The sequence below is a fragment of the Hypomesus transpacificus genome, chromosome 4, assembly GCF_021917145.1.
Source record: "Hypomesus transpacificus isolate Combined female chromosome 4, fHypTra1, whole genome shotgun sequence".
Taxonomy (NCBI): domain Eukaryota; kingdom Metazoa; phylum Chordata; class Actinopteri; order Osmeriformes; family Osmeridae; genus Hypomesus; species Hypomesus transpacificus.
Window position 1 is genome coordinate 9729062 of NC_061063.1, and position 18998 is coordinate 9748059.

The 18998-nt window shown below is 50.2% G+C and overlaps 1 protein-coding gene across 1 annotated transcript in view; it reads right to left on the minus strand.

Moving 5' to 3' along the window:
* Window positions 1-3951: 3951 nt before the first annotated feature.
* dlgap3 (discs, large (Drosophila) homolog-associated protein 3) overlaps window positions 3952-18998 on the minus strand; it is a 74648-nt gene continuing 59601 nt past the window's right edge. The window contains exons 3-13 of the mRNA XM_047018753.1: window positions 14349-15508; window positions 11230-11456; window positions 10978-11062; window positions 10603-10819; window positions 8479-9050; window positions 8288-8376; window positions 6714-6927; window positions 6112-6355; window positions 5846-5937; window positions 5489-5635; window positions 3952-4307 (exon numbers count right to left, since the gene is read on the minus strand). Coding sequence (XP_046874709.1) covers window positions 4032-4307; window positions 5489-5635; window positions 5846-5937; window positions 6112-6355; window positions 6714-6927; window positions 8288-8376; window positions 8479-9050; window positions 10603-10819; window positions 10978-11062; window positions 11230-11456; window positions 14349-15440 — 3255 coding nt within the window. The 5' untranslated portion in view covers window positions 15441-15508 and the 3' untranslated portion in view covers window positions 3952-4031. The remainder of the gene's footprint in view (window positions 4308-5488; window positions 5636-5845; window positions 5938-6111; window positions 6356-6713; window positions 6928-8287; window positions 8377-8478; window positions 9051-10602; window positions 10820-10977; window positions 11063-11229; window positions 11457-14348; window positions 15509-18998) is intronic.

The window sequence follows — 18998 nt, forward strand, 5'->3', positions numbered from 1 at the left end:
TCTAGGAGATACTGGCGATATACTGGTTTTGGGCTCAGTGTGACTATAGGCCTCTCCAGGATGCAGGGTTAGGACAGGCTACTCTGAGACTGTGCCCCTCACTTCTAGAATACTTTACCAAGGCTCCATGCTTGTGTTGTAGAACCTGGGCGAGAGGTTGAGGTACTACGGCGGGTTTGGGATTGTCCTTCTATTCCAGAATGTTAGGATTGTCCTTCTGTTCCAGAACGTTGGGATTGTCCTTCTATTCCAGAACGTTGGGATTGTCCTTCTGTTCCAGAATGTTAGGATTGTCCTTCTGTTCCAGAACGTTGGGATTGTCCTTCTGTTCCAGAACGTTGGGATTGTCCTTCTGTTCAAAAATGTCTCTGAGTGTTTGTGAGTGCTGTGGTGACCCCAAGGAAAGACCAAAAAAAAACAGCCCTACAGTCAACAATGTTCATCAACTTTGTAGAACAACGTTTGTATGGCAACCACAATCGCCCATGGAAAGAAAAACGTGTTTCCTTCGTAAAAGGCAAGATGGCCACTAACAAACTACATTGCTAACAACACCACAACTCACTTGTGTTTAGCCATCTCCCATTATTAAATAGTTTGAAATAATAAAAAGAAAGATCAAGGAGAAAGAAAACAGTCAGTGGATGGATACCAAACTGAGGCCTGTTTACCTCTCTTAGTATCCCTCCACGGCAGTCCTGTCAGAGGGACTAAAGTTGTTCACAGTGACTCAGCTGTTTGTGCTTGATTCAAGAGGGTTGTCTCACACAACTCTGAAAAAGCTTTTCGACACGGGATCTCAAGGTGGCATTTTAAGTTCAGATGCAATGTTCACATAAATATGTGTGTGCATGTATGTGCATGTGTGAACGTGTTTGTGTCCATGTGTGGACGTGTGTGTGATCAATAGAAGCTAGAACAGCTCTAGGTAGCAGTATAAAAGATCAGAGTCTGTAGGCTAACGGAGGCTATCGACCAGATAAACCCCGAGCATCCCTGTTCTGGAGATACTTCATTAAACAGTTTTTCAAGTAAAGAGAATGTTAGTGTATCGTTGATAGATGGACTAAATATTTCACATGGCTGTATCATGGATACGATATAAAGCATGCAACATTGAAACACCATACAGCAGGCTTCTCTGTATTCTTCTAACCTCCAGTACATGAAAGAGTGTGTGTGCATGTGCGTGTGTGTGTGGGGGTGTGTGTGTGTGAGTGTCTGTGTGAGAGAGAGAGAAAGAGTATGTGGAATAAAGTGATTATATGTAAGAAGAGTTTTAGTTAATACAGTAAAATGTAAAACACAATATAAATTCTCTTGAGATAATGCACATGTCTGTATAATCTATATAATGCATAAAGCTGTATAGATCAAATGAAGCCCACACATGGTTAGGCACACAGAGTTAGTTCATAGAAGGATAAGAGAGGGAGGGGGGGGATGAGGAAGAGAGAGAGATGGAGGGGGAGAGAAGAGAGGGCCAGGTAAAGTGTAAAGAGCGAGTGTTACCTGGCAGAGTTCTCTCTCCAGTTTGTACCCTGTGATCATCATCTGTCTGATGAGGACATGTACAGCGTCTGAATATGCCACATAGTAGTAATATTACACGATGCTACGTATAGTTCATAATACTGTATTTCACATTATAGATTCTCTTTGTACTGTACATATATATTGTACTCTTCATCTCTACTACTCTATAAATGTAAATAACGTTATAAAATATACATCTCCCATTAAAATATTTCATTTTCATTACAGTCCATTTCAAATATTTAGAAAAAAAGCCAAGTCATGCTTGTGAGATTCTGTCTTTTTTCTAAATGGAGGATTAGGGTTTATATGTTGTTGTTTTTTGTATTTTTATTGAGCTTCACGTTTTTGCCACTGTCTCTCTGTCACACACACACATACAGTGTCTTTAAAATGAAATTGTCAAAAGTATAAACTACAATGGGACTACAGCTGGATCATGCTACTGTACTATGCTTAGAGAAACATACCATACCATCTCCTTGGAGACAAAACAAGATGGAAAATGGCACTCACAAACAAGAGTGCACACAAACCTCTTTTTTAACGGCAACCAACTCATCAATAATTCCATTGTTACTGCTCCTATAGTAAACCATGTGAGCCAAACACACACAGGATCATCCTGCTTCATTTTTACCAGCTTTGTAGTTCTGGAGGGAGGATTCATCTTCTAATATAATACATAGGAGGTTGTCTGTGCCCCTATGGGGATGAACTGGAGTGGATTCCCCTGTTTGGGTCACACAATTGACAGGAGAGAGGGATAGAGGAGAGGAGAAGGGAGGAGAGAGGATTAGAGGAGAGAGGGTTAGAGGAGAGGAGAGGGAGTTAGAGGAGAGGAGAAGGGAGGAGAGAGGATTAGAGGAGAGAGGGTTAGAGAGGACAGGAGAGAGAGTTAGAGGAGAGGAGAAGGGAGGAGAGAGGATTAGAGGGGAGAGGGTTAGAGAGGACAGGAGAGAGAGTTAGAGGAGAGGGTTAGAGGAGAGGAGAAGAGAGAGGGTTAGAGGAGAGGAGAAGAGAGAGGGTTAGAGGAGAGGAGAAGAGAGAGGGTTAGAGGAGAGGAGAAGAGAGAGGGTTAGAGGAGAGGAGAAGAGAGAGGGTTAGAGGAGAGGAGAAGAGAGAGGGTTAGAGGAGAGGAGAAGAGAGAGGGTTAGAGGAGAGGAAAGGGGTGTGAAGGGAGGGGAGCAAACAAATCCTCTGCAGATGTTGTTGAGATTCCTCTCTGCTCTGATTGGGTGTATTGTTGAGTGTTACACTGGATGATCTGGAGCTGACCAGGTGATCCAGTGCGAGTTCATAAGAATGTATATCTGTCGTATACAAGTACACAGATACATCTGTATCTACATCTGTAACTGGCAGGGGACCAGGCACAACCACCTCTCGTGATGCTCAGGGCCCAGCAGGAACCAGTTGGCCACATGGGGGCGCCATTGTCTGACAGTGAAAGACAGAACCCAGTCTGTAAAGTCTCAAAGCGCTTAAAAAACAGCCTTCAGCCCCCCATCCCACTCATCCACATTAAAAGGTTCAACATCAGAAAGATGTTAAAAGCAAACATGACAGGATTCTGCTTATGATGCTCTCTGGCTGTCAGATCTGCACACCTACGCTACACTTCCACTGGGCCATGCCAGCTGCGTGTGAAAACACACATGCCTTCAGCCTTCAAAGAGCTTGATAGAGTCCACACACAGAGAAGTGAATGTCAGGGTTAGGAAGAGATGCTTCACTCAGAGGAGAGGTCGACAGTACATCCTTCGGTAGACAAGCACTGACTGGGGTTTCACTGCAGACTGGTTTCTGTTGTCTGAATACTGAGTCTGCATCACCTGCATCCCACAGAGGATGTGTCTGTTCCAAATACTTTGTTTTAAAGTCCCTCTTATGAAAATACAGTCAAGGTTAATCTGGGGTCATCTGTTGTGTCTGTTTTGATAGTGTTCAGACCAACCTGTGAATAACAGATGTCAATATCGAACCGTGTTCTACAGTTCCTTTTGGAGCACTTGTTTCCTCTGCAGGAGCACCACTACGAGGAACACACACACACTCATGCCACGTGCACTAGACTCCTCCCACCAGCCTCTCCTCTCTTCCTCTACTTTGTCTGATTCAGAGGGATTAAAGTCGGGTGTCAGGCTAACTGTCTCCATGATGGTTTCTGAAGTTTGTCTCTGTGATTCAAGGTGAGTACTGGAACTGCCTGGTCCATGTGCTTCACCAGCACTGGCCAAACAGGGGGATCAGATGTAGCAGGAACATGGAGGGCGAGAGGAAGGATGAGTCATGGGGGATGATTCTAGTAGGAAGAGGTAGATAGGAGAAAAAGTAGGTGGACAGTTAGAGAGACAGAGACTAAGAGAGAGAGAGAGAGAGAGAGAGACAGACAGACAGACAGAGAGACAGAGAGACAGAGAGCAAGAGACTAAGAGAGAGACAGAGACAGACAGAGAGACAAAGAGAGACAGAGAGAGAGAGGCCCAGTCCGTTCACAGCCTAGTCTGGGCCTCTGGGATGAAGATCTCGATACTGTCAGCGCTCTCCGTGGCTGAGTTCTGTCTGAAGGAAGCGGCCCTCTTGGTCTGCAGCCTTCTGCGTGTATCTGGCAAGTCCAGAGACTTCTCTTTCAAGGGCAGGATTCTGGCCCCGCCCCCGGCCCCGCCCCTCGGCACCAGCAGCCCTGCCCCCACACTGTCCGCACGCAGGCCGCCTCCCACCCCACCCAGCGGTTTCTTAGGTAACGGAGGAGGTGGCTTATTGTCATCCTGTTATGCGGGCAGAGGTGCGATGATGTCATAAATGGAAAGAGGATGATGATGATGCCATACATATGAAAGGCGGGGTGAGGATGATGTAATGCATGGAGAGGGGGGTGATGATGATGTCATACATGGAAAGGGGTTGATGATGTCATAAATGTAAAAGGAGGAGTGATAATTATGTAATAAATGAAAAGGGGATTATGATGTCATAAATGTATAACAAGGCCATGACAGGGAGGGGTGTGTTAGATTTGTTTGCACACAGAGGAAAACCATATATTATTAATTATATATTATTATATAATTATATTTAAAATTAAAACAACACATTTCCGGACAAGGGCAGGATTGAATATGGATGAATATGGATCAAAGCATGAAAATGAACACGACAGATGGAGAAGTGGAAGAAAAAGACCAGAGTTAGTTTATAGAAGGACCTGGTTGGGTTAGGGTTTCATAGAAGGACCTGGTTGTTAACACACACAAACACGTCTACTAACTGACTGGAACTGATATAGACATTCCACTTCAGTGATACTGATATGTCATGGAATTATTTAAACGATTCAATAGTTCTAAATCATATTTAAAGATACTGTATATAAATGTTAATGCCCATACTGAAGTCTCATTTCTCTATACCACACACCACTATTACCAGATCATCCCCAGTTTGAGACATGCTGGTACATTTAAATAGTATAATAATGTAAACATTGAAAAAAGAAGCAGCAAAGCTGGTTGAAGGCCTTGTATCGACCAAACATCTACAAACAATTCCATTCAGGAGCCATTTTGTTGCTTAAACTTTATCTGGAGGAGGATGAGGAGGAGAAAGGGTGAGAGAGGAAGAGGAGGAGGGCTGAGAGAGGAATAGGAGGAGGGCTGAGAGAGGAATAGGAGGAGGGCTGAGAGAGGAATAGGAGGAGGGCTGAGAGAGGAAGAGGAGGAGGGCTGAGAGAGGAATAGGAGGAGGGCTGAGAGAGGAAGAGGAGGAGGGCTGAGAGAGGAAGAGGAGGAGGGCTGAGAGAGGAAGAGGAGGAGGGCTGAGAGAGGAAGAGGAGGAGGGCTGAGAGAGGAAGAGGAGGAGGGCTGAGAGAGGAAGAGGAGGAGGGCTGAGAGAGGAAGAGGAAGAGGGCTGCCACCACCCCGGCACCCTAACCCTAACCCAACCCACTCACCTTCTTGTCGGGCAGCAGCTTCCAGCCGGAGTCCTTCAGTCTCTGGAGGTCCTGGAACTGCAGACACACGTCGTCCATGCTGAGCTGCAGCAGGTCCCAGCAGGCAGCCAGGTCCTGGGGGGATGGGGACGGGAATGTAGACGGGTCCTGGGGAGGACGGGGGTGGAGGGGGAATGTAGACGGGTCCTGGGGAGGACGGGGGTGGAGGGGGAATGTAGACGGGTCCTGGGGAGGACGGGGGTGGAGGGGGAGTTGATTTAAATGTATTTGAAGCTTTGATTTGGATCTCTGATATCCACATACCCACTCACTCACACTTACACACGCACGCACACACGCTCACACACACTCACTCACCACGCTCTGTTGGCACAGGCGGAAGAACTGCTGGACTTTCTGAGACATGAGCATCTGGGCAGCGCCCACGGCACTCCTGATCTGCTCCAGAACTACACACAGCACAGGAAGGGGACAGGAAGTAGGAAGTAACCAGGAAGTATTCAGAAATCCATCCCTTCCTCCCTCCATTCATCCTGCTTCAGTTCGTCCCTCCTGCTACAGTGCCTCACCCTCCCTCTCTCACCCATTTCTCCGATTCTTCTCTCCACCTGTTCTCCACCCACCTTCCTCTGGCAGCTTGTTGTCCTCCGCCTCTCGCTCCATGCTCTGGCACCATCCCTCCATCCTCTCCACCTCCGTCTGCAGCAGGCGCAGGAAGATCTCTCCCTCACGGGGGCAGGGCGAGGCACGGGTGGAGTCAGGCACGCTGCCAGGGCCCTCCAGGGAGGACAGGAGAGGCAGGGGGGAGTGGGCACGCGGGGGCAGGGGGGGGTGCAGGGGGGGGCAGGAGTCTGGGGAGTAGCCTCCCTGGAGGTGAGGAGGAGAAGAAGAGAGAAGGGGAAGTAGGAGAGGAGGAAAGGAGAAAGAAGATGAGAGGAGATAATTGCTATAATATATGGAAGCCTACCTCCAGTCTGCTCACCTCTCCGTAGAACCCCAGCACCCCAGCCCCCTCAACCCCTCCAGCCCCTTCAGTCTGCTCACCTCTTGGTAGGCCCCCAGCCCCCCCAGCCCCTCCCAGTCTGCTCACCTCTTGGTAGGCCCCCAGCCCCCCCAGCCCCTCCAGTCTGCTCACCTCTTGGTAGGCCCCCAGCCCCCCCAGCCCCTCCAGTCTGCTCACCTCTTGGTAGGCCCCCAGCCCCCCCAGCCCCTCCAGTCTGCTCACCTCTCGGTAGGCCCACTGGCCCTGAGTGTGCACTGTACGCTGGTACTCTGCGTACTGGCCGGCCGACTCTGGCTCAGAGGAGTGCCTCTGGAAGGAACAGCTGAACTGAAGGCCCCTGTCCTGGAGGGGGGGGCCCAGAAGGAAGGCCCCCTCTGGGCCCAGGTCTGCCTGCACGGCCGCCGTGACACTGTTGGAACGGCGGAAACGAGCCCTCCTAGAAGGAGACACAAGAGGAGATATAGCGAGCATTTAGAGAGAGAGAGGAGAGAGGTTATAGAAAGAGAGGAAGAGGAGATGGGTAAGTGTTATAGAAATAGAGATACAGGAAAAGTTATACATGATAACCTTAATGTGTTAATTTACCCCGATTTGCACTCCCGGGGGGGGGGGGAGTGCTGGTGATAAATCTTGCCTAGGGCGCCAAATGTGCTAGGACCGGTACTGCGTCCATCTCCTTGAATTTCTCGCAGATTTTTTAAATCGACTTGGGGGTTCTCTCTCGGTAGGCTATGTCTGCACGCGTGTGTGTTGCGTGCAACGCGTGACAACTTGTTTCTCTCAAACAAACAAAACAACTACGGGCATGCTGGCTCAACAGATCAATCCGTTTATTTTCATTCGTTTTTATCAGGATAACCACATGGAACAGCCGTTCGTTACCAACATTGTGTAGTTTTTAGGTTTTATATAGGGTGAATATTGGTACGGTAAGTACGAAGGCCTCCAAAGTAATATTGTATTTTCTTTTACAAATGTTCACCATAGTCTACAATTAATGTTGTAAAATCTTTTTTTCTAGTTTTTTATTCAAATATATCAACTAATATGGTGTATTTTATCATCCTGCAGCCGATTTTGCAAGCGTTTAGTGAAAAGATTTGACCAGCTGCTAAAACGATCGCTGCAGATCGCAGGCAATCTCAGCGCTTCGCAGCGCTTTGCAGCCAGTGTGTCCCAGGCGTTAGAGAGAAATAGAGCGAAAGAATGAGGGAGAGAAATAGAGCGAAAGACTGAGTATATTATGATGATGACTGACTCGGATGATGGGTTAGGGTTAGTTAGTTAGTTATGTCTGGGGAGTTAGACTGAGTATATTATGATGATGACTGACTCGGATGATGGTGTGTAAGGAGTACTATGATGATGATGGTGATGAGGGTGAGGATGATGGTGATGATGATGAAGGTGAGAATGATAATGAGGGTGAGGATGATAATGCAGGTGAGGATAGTGAGGGTGAGGGAGATGAGGGTGAGGATGAGGATGATGGTGATGAGGGTGAGGATGATGATGATGATGAGGATGATGAGGGTGAGGATGATGATGAGGGTGAGGATGATGATGATGAGGGTGAGGATGATGATGAGGATGATGATGAGGAGGATGATGATGATGATGAGGGTGAGGATGATGATGCAGGTGAGGATAGTGAGGGTGAGGGTGAGGGAGATGAGGGTGAGGATGAGGATGATGAGGGTGAGAATGATGAAGGTGAGGATGATAATGAGGGTGAGGATGATGATGATGATGAGGGTGATGAGGATGATGATAAGGGTGAGGATGATGATCAGTACCTCTTGTCGTCCTCCACCTGCACCCCTACAGAGTGGACCTCTCTCAGGCCCTCAGCCTCCGAGTCTGACAGGGTCTCTGAGCTGTCCACCTGACACACACACAAACACCTGTTAGACAGACTGTACAGTTCACATAGTGCAACCCACCATACCCCCTCCCCCTCACCCCCCCCCCCCTCAACCCCCCTCACCTGCACAGCAATTGACGGCCTCCACCTGTGTCCTCTCCCGTCCTCCTGCCCCGCCCCTCCTCCTCCAGACCTGAACAGGGCCACGCTGTTCTGGGGGAGGGACGCCTTCCCCAGGCTGCCACCAGCCCTTCCCCCCCTGCCCCCCCTGCCCCCCGGCCCCTCCAACAGGCTGTCAGCTGAGCCGCTGTGCCTGTTCCTCATGGTCCCCCCGCCCGCGTAGGGCACCAGCTCCCTGGACCCCCCCTCCAGACTCTCTGCTGAGTTGCTGTGTAGCCGGCCGTGTCCCCCGCGTGGAGCGGTACATGTGTAGTAACCCGCTCCGGCCCTGGACGTCCGCCCGGAGGAGGGGCCCTCGGAGCCCCCCAGGTCCACCGAGTTGCTGTGCTGCCGGGGGTGTCTGGGCCCCGAGCCCTGGGGGGCCTGTGGGGGCTGGGAGGGTGGGGGCTGGCCTGTGCTCTGGAAGTAGGCATCCTGGGTGGACTCTGTGGAGCTCTGAGCATGCACAGAGAGGGAGGACTTGGACATGCGCGGGGGGAGGGGGGGAGGGGGGCCACCCTTTCGGCTGGGGAAAACTGAAGAGGGGAGAGGCAGGGGAGAGGAGAGGGGAGGCAAGAGACACATTTTGAATTTCAACCAATGGCAGGTGGGAAAACTTTATGGACAGCAAGTCAACATGTAACAGAGGAGGGGTGGAGCCTTACTGTAGGACAGAACTGGAAGGAAGGAAGGAAGGAGATGGAGAACGAGGGATGGAAAGGGAGATAGATAAAGAGATAAAGTCATGAAGAGCAAATGTTTGTTTTTCAGCATACCAACATCCTCAATTTCAGAGATAGAGGCTGTATGGTTTGTTTTGATGGTTTCATTTTCAGAGAGGAAAGAAGAAAGGGAGAGAGAGGGAGAAAGAGGGAGAGAGAAGGAGAGAGGGAGAAAGAGGGAGAGAGAGGGAGAAAGAGGAGGGGCACAGATGCAATGACTGTCAGGGTACTCTCCTTAGAGCTAACTTTACTCATTTTTTAAGACGATAAAGCAATTTCCTGAGAGGAATATTAAACCTGAGAGGAATATTAAAGCGAAAAGTTGAGAGCACGCAGACTGTAAATATACCCTTTTCTTCACTCCTTCTCTCTTTCACACTCTCTCTCTCTCTCTCTCTCTCTCTTCTTGGTTCTTTATTTTCAACCTGCCTGTCTCCAAGACGGGATGAGCCTCCAGAAAGACAAGCTCCCTGCAGTGAATGTGTGTGTGAGTTTGTATGTGTGCGTGTGTGTGTGTGTTTGTATGTGTGCGTGTGTGTGTGTGTTTGTATGTGTGCGTGTGTGTGTGTGTTTGTATGTGTGTGTGTGTGTGTGTGCGTGTGTTTGTATGTGTGTGTGTTTGTATGTGTGTGTGTGTGTGTGTGTGTGTGTGTGTATATAACACTTCTCACAGGCTCTAATACATCTCAGGGGGATTTGCAGGTCTAAGCCAGGAAATATTAGCCCTCTAAAGCAGCAACGATTGTACTGTAGAACACACATACCGTGGACAGGATCAGTCTGAGAGAGAGGGAGGGAGCAAAGATAACAGGGATTGAAGGAGAGAGTGGATAAGTGAGGTGAAAGGTAGAGGGCAGGAGAGGAGAAGAAAAGTGAAGAAGAAAGTGCAGGAGAGAGAGGGGGATGAAGGGAGGGAAGAGGAGGAGAGAGGGGGATGAAGGGAGGGAAGAGGAAGAGAGAGGGGGATGAAAGGAGGGTAGAGGAGGAGAGAGGGGGATGAAGGGAGGGAAGAGGAGGAGAGAGGGGGATGAAGAAAGGGAAGAGGAGGAGAGAGGGGGATGAAGAAAGGGAAGAGGAGGAGAGAGGGGGATGAAAGGAGGGTAGAGGAGGAGAGAGGGGGATGAAAGGAGGGAAGAGGAGGAGAGAGGGGGATGAAGAAAGGGAAGAGGAGGAGAGAGGGGGATGAAGAAAGGGAAGAGGAGGAGAGAGGGGGATGAAGGGAGGGTAGAGGAGGAGAGAGGGGGATGAAGAAAGGGAAGAGGAGGAGAGAGGGGGATGAAGGGAGGGTAGAGGAGGAGAGAGGGGGATGAAGGGAGGGTAGAGGAGGAGAGAGGGGGATGAAGGGAGGGTAGAGGGATGAACTCACCAGCTCCGCTCTTTAAGCTTCCCTGAGGACCCGACATTGAGAAGACAGACAGGCAGTCGTCGTCTTGGGAACAGCCGGCCTGGATGGCGCGGACGTAACTATGGCTACGGGTGCGGAAGGATCCGGGTAGGTCGAGGGCCTCCACAGCGGGGGACTCCGGCCCCCCAAACATACTCTCACACACCACCTCAAACTGCCGGCTTAGACTGGCCCCGAGCTGGACACACAGAGCACAGGGTTAGCTCTCTCTCTCTCTATCTCCCTCCCTCCCTACCTCCCTCTCTCTCTTTCTCTCTCTTTCTCTCTCTTTCTCTCTCTCTCACACACACACACACACACACACACACACACAGTACCGTAGGTGGAGGGTGCTACCTGTGAGCTGGTGAGAGAGCGAGTGTAGCTACGAGATCGACCGTGGCTCTTTGGCTGGGAGTCTGTACACTGCTGACAGGAGGACCTGGAAACACACACTGCTGCTTTACACTCACAAACACTAAGATATGAGATGATGTGCTTGAAGAGATGTGTGGATGTGCTTGTGTGTGGATGCTATTGTATGTGTGCATGCATGTGTGTGTATGTGTGTATGTATGTGTGTGTGTTTGTGTGAGTACTGAGCCTTACTTAGGGGTGCAGGACCTCTGGTCCATGCTGACGGACCTCCTGAAGGCGTCTCTCTGGGCAAGGGCGGAGGTCCGGGGGGAGGCCGGGGGGAGGGCTGGGGTCTGAGGTGAGGCCTGGGGGCTGTCCTCCCCGCTGTCTTCATCCCCCATGGCCTTGATGTAGCTGCCACTCCTCATCCTCCTGCAGGGGATCTCCCCCGGGAACACTCCCCACTCATCTGAGGGAACCTGACACACACACACACACAGGTAGACACACACAGGTAGACACACACAGACACAGGTGAACACACAGACACAGGTAGATACAAACACACACACACAGGTAGATACACAGATACACACACATGACAATGCACACACACGTATAGACACACATATATAACATGGGAGTGTCATTACTGTAATAAATCTTGTTTTCATAGTATGATGCATACAGGTTAATCACTAAAGTAACCCAACATCACAGGTTAGTACAGGCTGGTAAACACCTAACTAACCCAACATCACAGGTTAGTACAGGCCGGTAAACACCAGGCAGACGTACTTGATGTCTGTTTCTGTTGCATCATCCACAGGTTGTGTCATGAGGAAACTGCTTCGTGTTGACAACATGTGTGAACCCTATACAGCATGAGGTGTGGTGCCCTCAGCAGGAGGAGAGTCAGACCCTGACTCTTGACTGTTCAATCTGACCCTTTAATCTGACCCTTCAATCTGACCCTTCAATCTGACCCTTCAATCTGACCCTGACCCTTTAATCTGACCCCTGATCCTTTAATCTGACCATGACCTCTGCCCCTGTTGTGCTTAAACTGTATGCGGCTCACCTCAGTGGTTACCACAACACACACACACACAGACACACACACACACAGACACACACACACACACACACAGACACCTATCTGGATGTGCATGCACATGCACACATGTAGCATACATTAATGAACACAAACTTGCACACACACACATGCTGCACCAGAGAGCAGTAATGAGGATGGGTAGAAACATAGGTGGAGACTTACAGAGAGAGAGAAACTCTGACAACTAGAAAAACACTGATAAAGAGAGAGAGGGAGAGAGAGGGAGAGAGAGGGAGAGAGAGGGAGAGAGAGGGAGAGAGAGGGAGAGAGAGGGAGAGAAAGGGAGGGAGAGAAAGAGGAAGGGAGAGAGGAGGGAGAAATGGAGAGAGGGCGAGAGGTAGAGAAGGAGAAGGAGAGAGAGAGGGGGGGGGGGGGGGTAAGCAGACAGAAACCAAAAAGAGACAGACATATTTTCATCAGTATGTTTGTGTGTGGGTGTGTTCTTGTGTGTGTGTGAGTGCCTGTGCATGTGTGAGTCACTCATGTACACACACGGTGCACACATGTTAGTCCTGGGTGCATGGCTATGTCCAGTCAAGTGTGTTTTTAAAGGTCATCACTTTAAAGAGATGATTCAGTTTAATCTCTTTAGCTCCAACCCCCTCCCCCTCTGCATCAGCTAGGGGGTACTATCTCACTATCCTACTTCCTCATATCCCTCTTTTTCTCTCCTCTCTTCTTTCACCACCCCAAATTTCTCTTCCTCTCTCCCTCCTTCTTGATAAACCTACAGAGAAAAAAGGGACAGTGGCTTAGAGGAAGGAGGATAGAGATTAAAGGAGAGAAAGATGAAGATAGGAGGAGGGCTTGAGAGAGAGGAAATTAGAGAGAGGAGGTAGGAGACAGAGAGGAGGTAGGAGACAGAGAGGAGGTAGGAGACAGAGAGGAAAGGAGATCTTGGAGGAGGGCAGGGGGGACAGACAGAGATTCACCACAGTGTTGGCTCTCTGCCCTCCACCTCTCAGAGCTGCAAGTTTACACACTCAGCATCCCCTCTCATCCTCTCATCCCTTAATCTCCTCTCATCCCTTCATCCCCTCTCATCCTTTCATCTTCTCATCCTCTCATCCCGTCATTCTCTGATCCCTTAATCTCCTCTCATCTCTTCATCCCCTCTCATCCTTTCATCTTCTTATTCTCTCATCCCCTCCTCCTATCAGAGACCACCCTCCCCTCCTCCTATCAGAGACCACCCTCCCCTCCTCCTATCAGAGACCACCCTCCCCTCCTCCTATCAGAGGCCACCCTCCCCTCCTCCTATCAGAGACCACCCTCCCCTCCTCCTATCAGAGACCATCCTCCCCTCCTCCTATCAGAGACCACCCTCCCCCCCTCCTGTCAGAGACCACCCTCCCCTCCTCCTATCAGAGACCACCCTCCCCTCCTCCTATCAGAGACCACCCTCACCATCTCCTATCAGAGACCACCCTCCCCTCCTCCTATCAGAGGCCACCCTCCCCATCTCCCATCAGAGACCACCCTCCCCTCCTCCTATCAGAGACCACCCTCACCATCTCCCATCAGAGACCACCCTCCCCATCTCCCATCAGAGACCACCCTCCCCATCTCCCATCAGAGACCACCCTCACCATCTCCTATCAGAGACCACCCTCCCCTCCTCCTATCAGAGACCACCCTCCCCTCCTCCTATCAGAGACCACCCTCCCCATCTCCCATCAGAGACCACCCTCACCATCTCCTATCAGAGACCACCCTCCCCTCCTCCTATCAGAGACCACCCTCCCCTCCTCCACAGCTGAGTGGTCCTGATGAGAGCTCCTGTCAATCCCTCCTGTTACTGTAGAAACACAGCCTGTTGGGACCACCGTGTGAGTGTGTGAGTTTGTGTGTGTGTGTGTGGGAATGTGTGTGACTTTGTGTGTGAGTTTGTGTGTGTGTGTGTGGGAATGTGTGTGACTTTGTGTGTGAGTTTGTGTGTGCGGTACAAAGACATTGACGGTAGATGTGTTCAAATGACTAGAAGCAATTGAGGCAGAGAGAGCAGGTGAGAGAAGAGAGAGACTAAGAGAAATGGAAGAGATTGAAAGACAGTGAGTTTAATAACCAGTATGCATGTGCGTTTGTGTGACTGCTTGTGTGTGCTTGTACGTGTTGTACATGTGTGTGTATGAGTGTTTGTGTGCATGTAAGTGTGTGTCTCAACTGTGTGTTCATCACTCATCCCAACAGTACTGTTGTACTCTGATATTCTCAGCCAGTCAGTCTGGACCCTCACTGTCACACAGACACACACCTGCAGGTAGTGGAAGTTCCTCTCCTTCATCTTGTTGTCCATGGGAACCAGAGCCTTGTCCAGGGCCCCGCCTCTAGCGGGGGGGTACACCTCCCGAGCTTGGCTGACCGTCATGGCTGACCAGGTGCTCCTCTTCAGGGAGGCTCCACCCCCCTCGCCTCCCGCCAGCATCATGCTGGTGCATGCCATGCACTCCCCCTGTGCAGGAGCAGGCAGGGCCCCCTGCCCCCCCCCTCCTCCTCCCCCCCCTCCTCCTCCCTCTCCCCTAGGCTTCTTTAAAGTCAACTCCTGAATGGCTGAGTCCAGGCTCTCGTGGCCTGCCAAGTAGCCCCGCCCCCCCCTGGGACCCCCAGTAACCAGGAAGCTGCTGTCGCTGTCCAGGTTGTCGTCGGAGCTCCACCACCCTGCCGTCCTGCTGCGGTGCCGCCGGCCAGACTCGTGCCGGGAGTCTCCACTCCTGCTGCGCTCACGGGACTTGCATCGCCGGGCGGAGCGTGACTGGTGGCCAGGGCCTCCCCCCTCCTCTCCCCCACTGCGGTGCCCACCCCGGTACTCTCCTCCTCCTCCACGCGTGCCGTTGGGCTCCCGCTTCGACGGCGCCTCCAGTGAATGGGACTTTGCGAAAAGGCGTTGGACAGAGTGGACAAGGTGGCGGATGCGAGAGGGGCTCTCACTGCGCTGCTCCCCGCTGGCCGAGCGCTGGTACTGCAGAGTGTGGAAGCCGTCCGGCTGGAAGGGGAGCTGCTTCTCAAACTGTTCCAGCAGGCCGGGGGGGATCCGGTGCACCTTCCCCCCAGGACCCACCACCGTGGTCAGGCACTCCTCGCATGAGTCGTACCCCTGCAGGGGGGGGTGCTGGCTGGGATGAGAGCGCGGAAAGGTCCCCCCCCCAGAGTGGGCATGGTGCCTCTTCAGGGCCAGGGGCTCCGGGGGCCCTCCAGGGGGGTAGTACGACTGGTCTTGGTAGTGTTCAGAGGGGTGGTGGTGATGGTAGTCCCTGCCCACCCTGGACTCGCCGTCCTCGGGCATGCAGTGGCAGGGCCCTCCCCCAGAGGAGTGTTGGGACAGGCTGCGGCTGGCGTGGCTCCTCATGGGGGCGTGGTGGGCCGGCCGGGCCGACAGGGGGCGCTGTGGGCGCGACAGGGCTGCGCCAGTCTCACCTGAAAGCAGGGAAGAAGAAACCAGTGGTTAGAATGCCTACTTACTTCTGAAAGCAGTAAATATGTGTATGAGTGTGTGTGAGTGTGTGTGTGTCTGTGTGTGTGTGAGTGAGACAGAGAAAAGAGAAATACATACAGACACTGAAAAGGCATTAACCTGTTAAAGTAATAACTCCAGAAAACCCAAATTTCAAACTTTACACATTTGTGTAAATTTGTTTGAAACCCATTTGTTGTTTGTGAAAACAGCTCCAATCTACAGGCTGGTGAGAATCCTTCAATCCTTGTTTTAGCATCCTAGTGAGGACTGACAATTAACTCCCATTCAATCCCTAACCCTGGACCACAACCCTAACCCAACCCATCAGCTCACAAACATCAAAACCACATTAACCAACCCATCGATTGACTGCAGGTACATGGAGAAGGCAACAACACGCTCACCCAATCTCAAACAGCATCGACTGAAATGCTCTGAATTGTGAAATGCAGCAAGTTCTGATATTGACTGAGACTAAATGCCACTGAATGTTCTGATGATTCCAGACCACCTAGCTGTGTAGAGCAACAAGGATCCAGAATCCATAACACATAACCCTAAACCATCCTTCATATCTATACTGCAAGGAGTCAGATGGCTGAGCGGTGAGGGAGTCGGGCTTGTAATCAGAAGGTTGCCGGATCTATTCCCCGCCGTGCCAAATGATGCTGTGTCCTTGGGCAAGGCACTTCACCCTACTTGCCTTGGGGGGAATGTCCCTGTACTTACTGTAAGTCGCTCTGGATAAGAGCGTCTGCTAAATGACTAAATGTAAGGAGACGGGGAGAGGAAAGGAGAGAGAGAAAGAGAGACAGAGAAAGAGAGACAGAGGGAGAGTGGACAGATGTTAAGATAATTTTCTCCTTGATTGGCTGAATAAGAACTTCCCAGGAAGGGAAGGGCTAGAGATCCAGCCGTATCATTGGTGTAGCCTTGACAACAAGCTTGTCTGAATGAGATCCATAAGGAGGCCACAAGCTGGAAGGTATGTGTGTGTGTGTAAAACAATACTTCATGTGCAACATGCTGCTGGGTGTGTTGAGAGTGTGTGTGATTTGCTTGTTTATGTGCGTTATGTGTATGTACTCACTTACTCATGTTACTCACACACAACTTACCTCATACACATAGCTTGAGGAAAGAATACGGCAAAATAGAATGTGTAAGGGTAGGTAGGGTGTTGAATCTCTCTCTCTCTACACGGAATCTCTCTTTTGATTCTCTCTGATTCTTTGAGTGCAATAACATTCTTATTCTCCACGTCTCTCCCTCCTTCTCTCTTCCTCCCTGTATCTCTTCCTCCTTCTATCACCCTCTCCCTCCTTCTCTTCCTCCCTGTATCTCTTCCTCCTTCTCTCACCCTCTCCCTCCTTCTCTCTCTTTCCCTCTCTGAATCTCTTCCTCCTTCTCTCACCCTCTCCCTCCTTCTCTCTCTTTCCCTCTCTGAATCTCTTCCTCCTTCTCTCACCCTCTCCCTCCTTCTCTCTCTTTTCCTCTCTGAATCTCTTTCTCCTTCTCTCACCCTCTCCCTCCTTCTCTCCCTCTCTGCATCTCTCCTCCTTTCCCTCCTTCTCTCTCTCTGTATCTCTACCTCCTTCTTTCACCCTCTCCTTCCTTCTCTCCCCCTCTGTATCTCTTTCCCTCTCCCTCCTTCTCTTCCTCTGTATCTCTTTCTCCTTCTCTCACCCTCTCCCTCCTTCTCTCTCTCTCTTCCTCTCTGTATCTCTTTCACCTTCTCTCTCTCTGTATCTCTACCTCCTTCTTTCACCCTCTCCTTCCTCTCTCTCTCTGTATCTCTACCTCCTTCTTTCACCCTCTCCTTCTTTCTCTCCCTCTCTGTATCTCATTCCCTCTCTCTCCTTCTCTCCCATTTTCCCTCCTTCTATCACTCTCTCTCTCTGTATCTCTCCCTCTTTCTCTCCCTCCTTCTCCCCCCCCCCTCTCTCTGTATCTCTCCCTCTCTTAGTCTGCTCTTGACCTACTTCTTTCAATCCTCCAGTCAGTTTATGTGGAGCCTGTCTCTCATTCTGCTTGTCTCACACACACACACATGCCAGGGCTTGAAATTAACTTTTTTCACTTGGTGGCACTGGTGCTTCCAACTTTGAAAATGTGTGTGTGTGGGGGGGCGGGTTGTTTCTAATGCTGTATAACTAATAAGACAGCTCAAACTGCTAAATTACCTCCATATGCCCCCACCTCGTCTATTCATTTTAGCGGGACAAGTTATACCTTACTTCTCGGCGTGAGAAATAATGTCAGATGACTGAGCGGTTAGGGAATCGGGCTACTAATCAGAAGGTTGCCGGTTCAATTCCCTGCTGTGCCAAATTATGTTGTGTCCTTGGGCAAGACAATTCACCCTACTTGCCTCAGGGGAATGTCCTTGTACTTACTGTAAGTCGCGTCTGCTAAATGACTAAATGTAACCGGACACCTCTACACCGCTAACACCTCTACACTGCTAACATCTCTACACTGCTAACATCTCTACACTGCTAACATCTCTACACCGCTAACATCTCTACACTGCTAACACCTCTACACCGCTAACATCTCTACACCGCAAACACCTCTACACCTCTAACCTATCTACACTGCTGAGCTAATATCAAGCTAACAATGAATGGATTTGAGGAGACTATGTTAATGGCTAAGCTAATGCCACTAATAGTGAACACTGGCCATTTGTAATAGTCTTTTCCGGACAATGTAGATTAGACAATGTACAGACATCATTCAGAGAACACCACCACTGTCTGTCCTGTGCAGATTTCAACAGTTCCTCATTGTGAAAGCAGATCCATTGTGTTTCTCTGAAACTGCTGCATGGTGGTTTACAGCAGGAGAATGTTAACTCGTTCACACAGCACCTCGTGGAGCAACAATGGGAACATTCAATCAGACACACAGCCACTGCAGCCCCATTCAGGAGGGTTAAAGATGTTTCACTCAGGAAGTGGAGATATTCAGCTCAGCTACAACAAACGTTAATAAAGGAATACATGTTGTGTCACATTCAGCCTGTAAATGTGGGATATTTATTCATTATGGACTTTTTGACTTGATTTAGAGCATCAGAAATATTCACCATGGAACCAAGGAACATATTTCATCAATAGCCATAGATGATATGTAGAGACAGGCAGAGAGACAGACAGGCAGTGACACAGGCAGAGAGGCAATGAGACAGGCAGAGACAGAGTGAAACAGGCAGAGAGAGAATCATAGGCCGAATCCCAATACTCCCCCTTACCCCTTCCCCTTAGTTTTGCGTGTTCCCGTGAGAGCTAGTGGTGTCCCAATACTCTTTTTGAGCTAGGGGTAGGGCTAAGACTAAGGGATATACACCCCTTAAAACCATGTAAGATCCGGAACTTACTTGAAACCTAGGGCTATGTGAATACTGCACAACCGGCAACAATGGCGGCCAGATCATCCAGAGAGTCC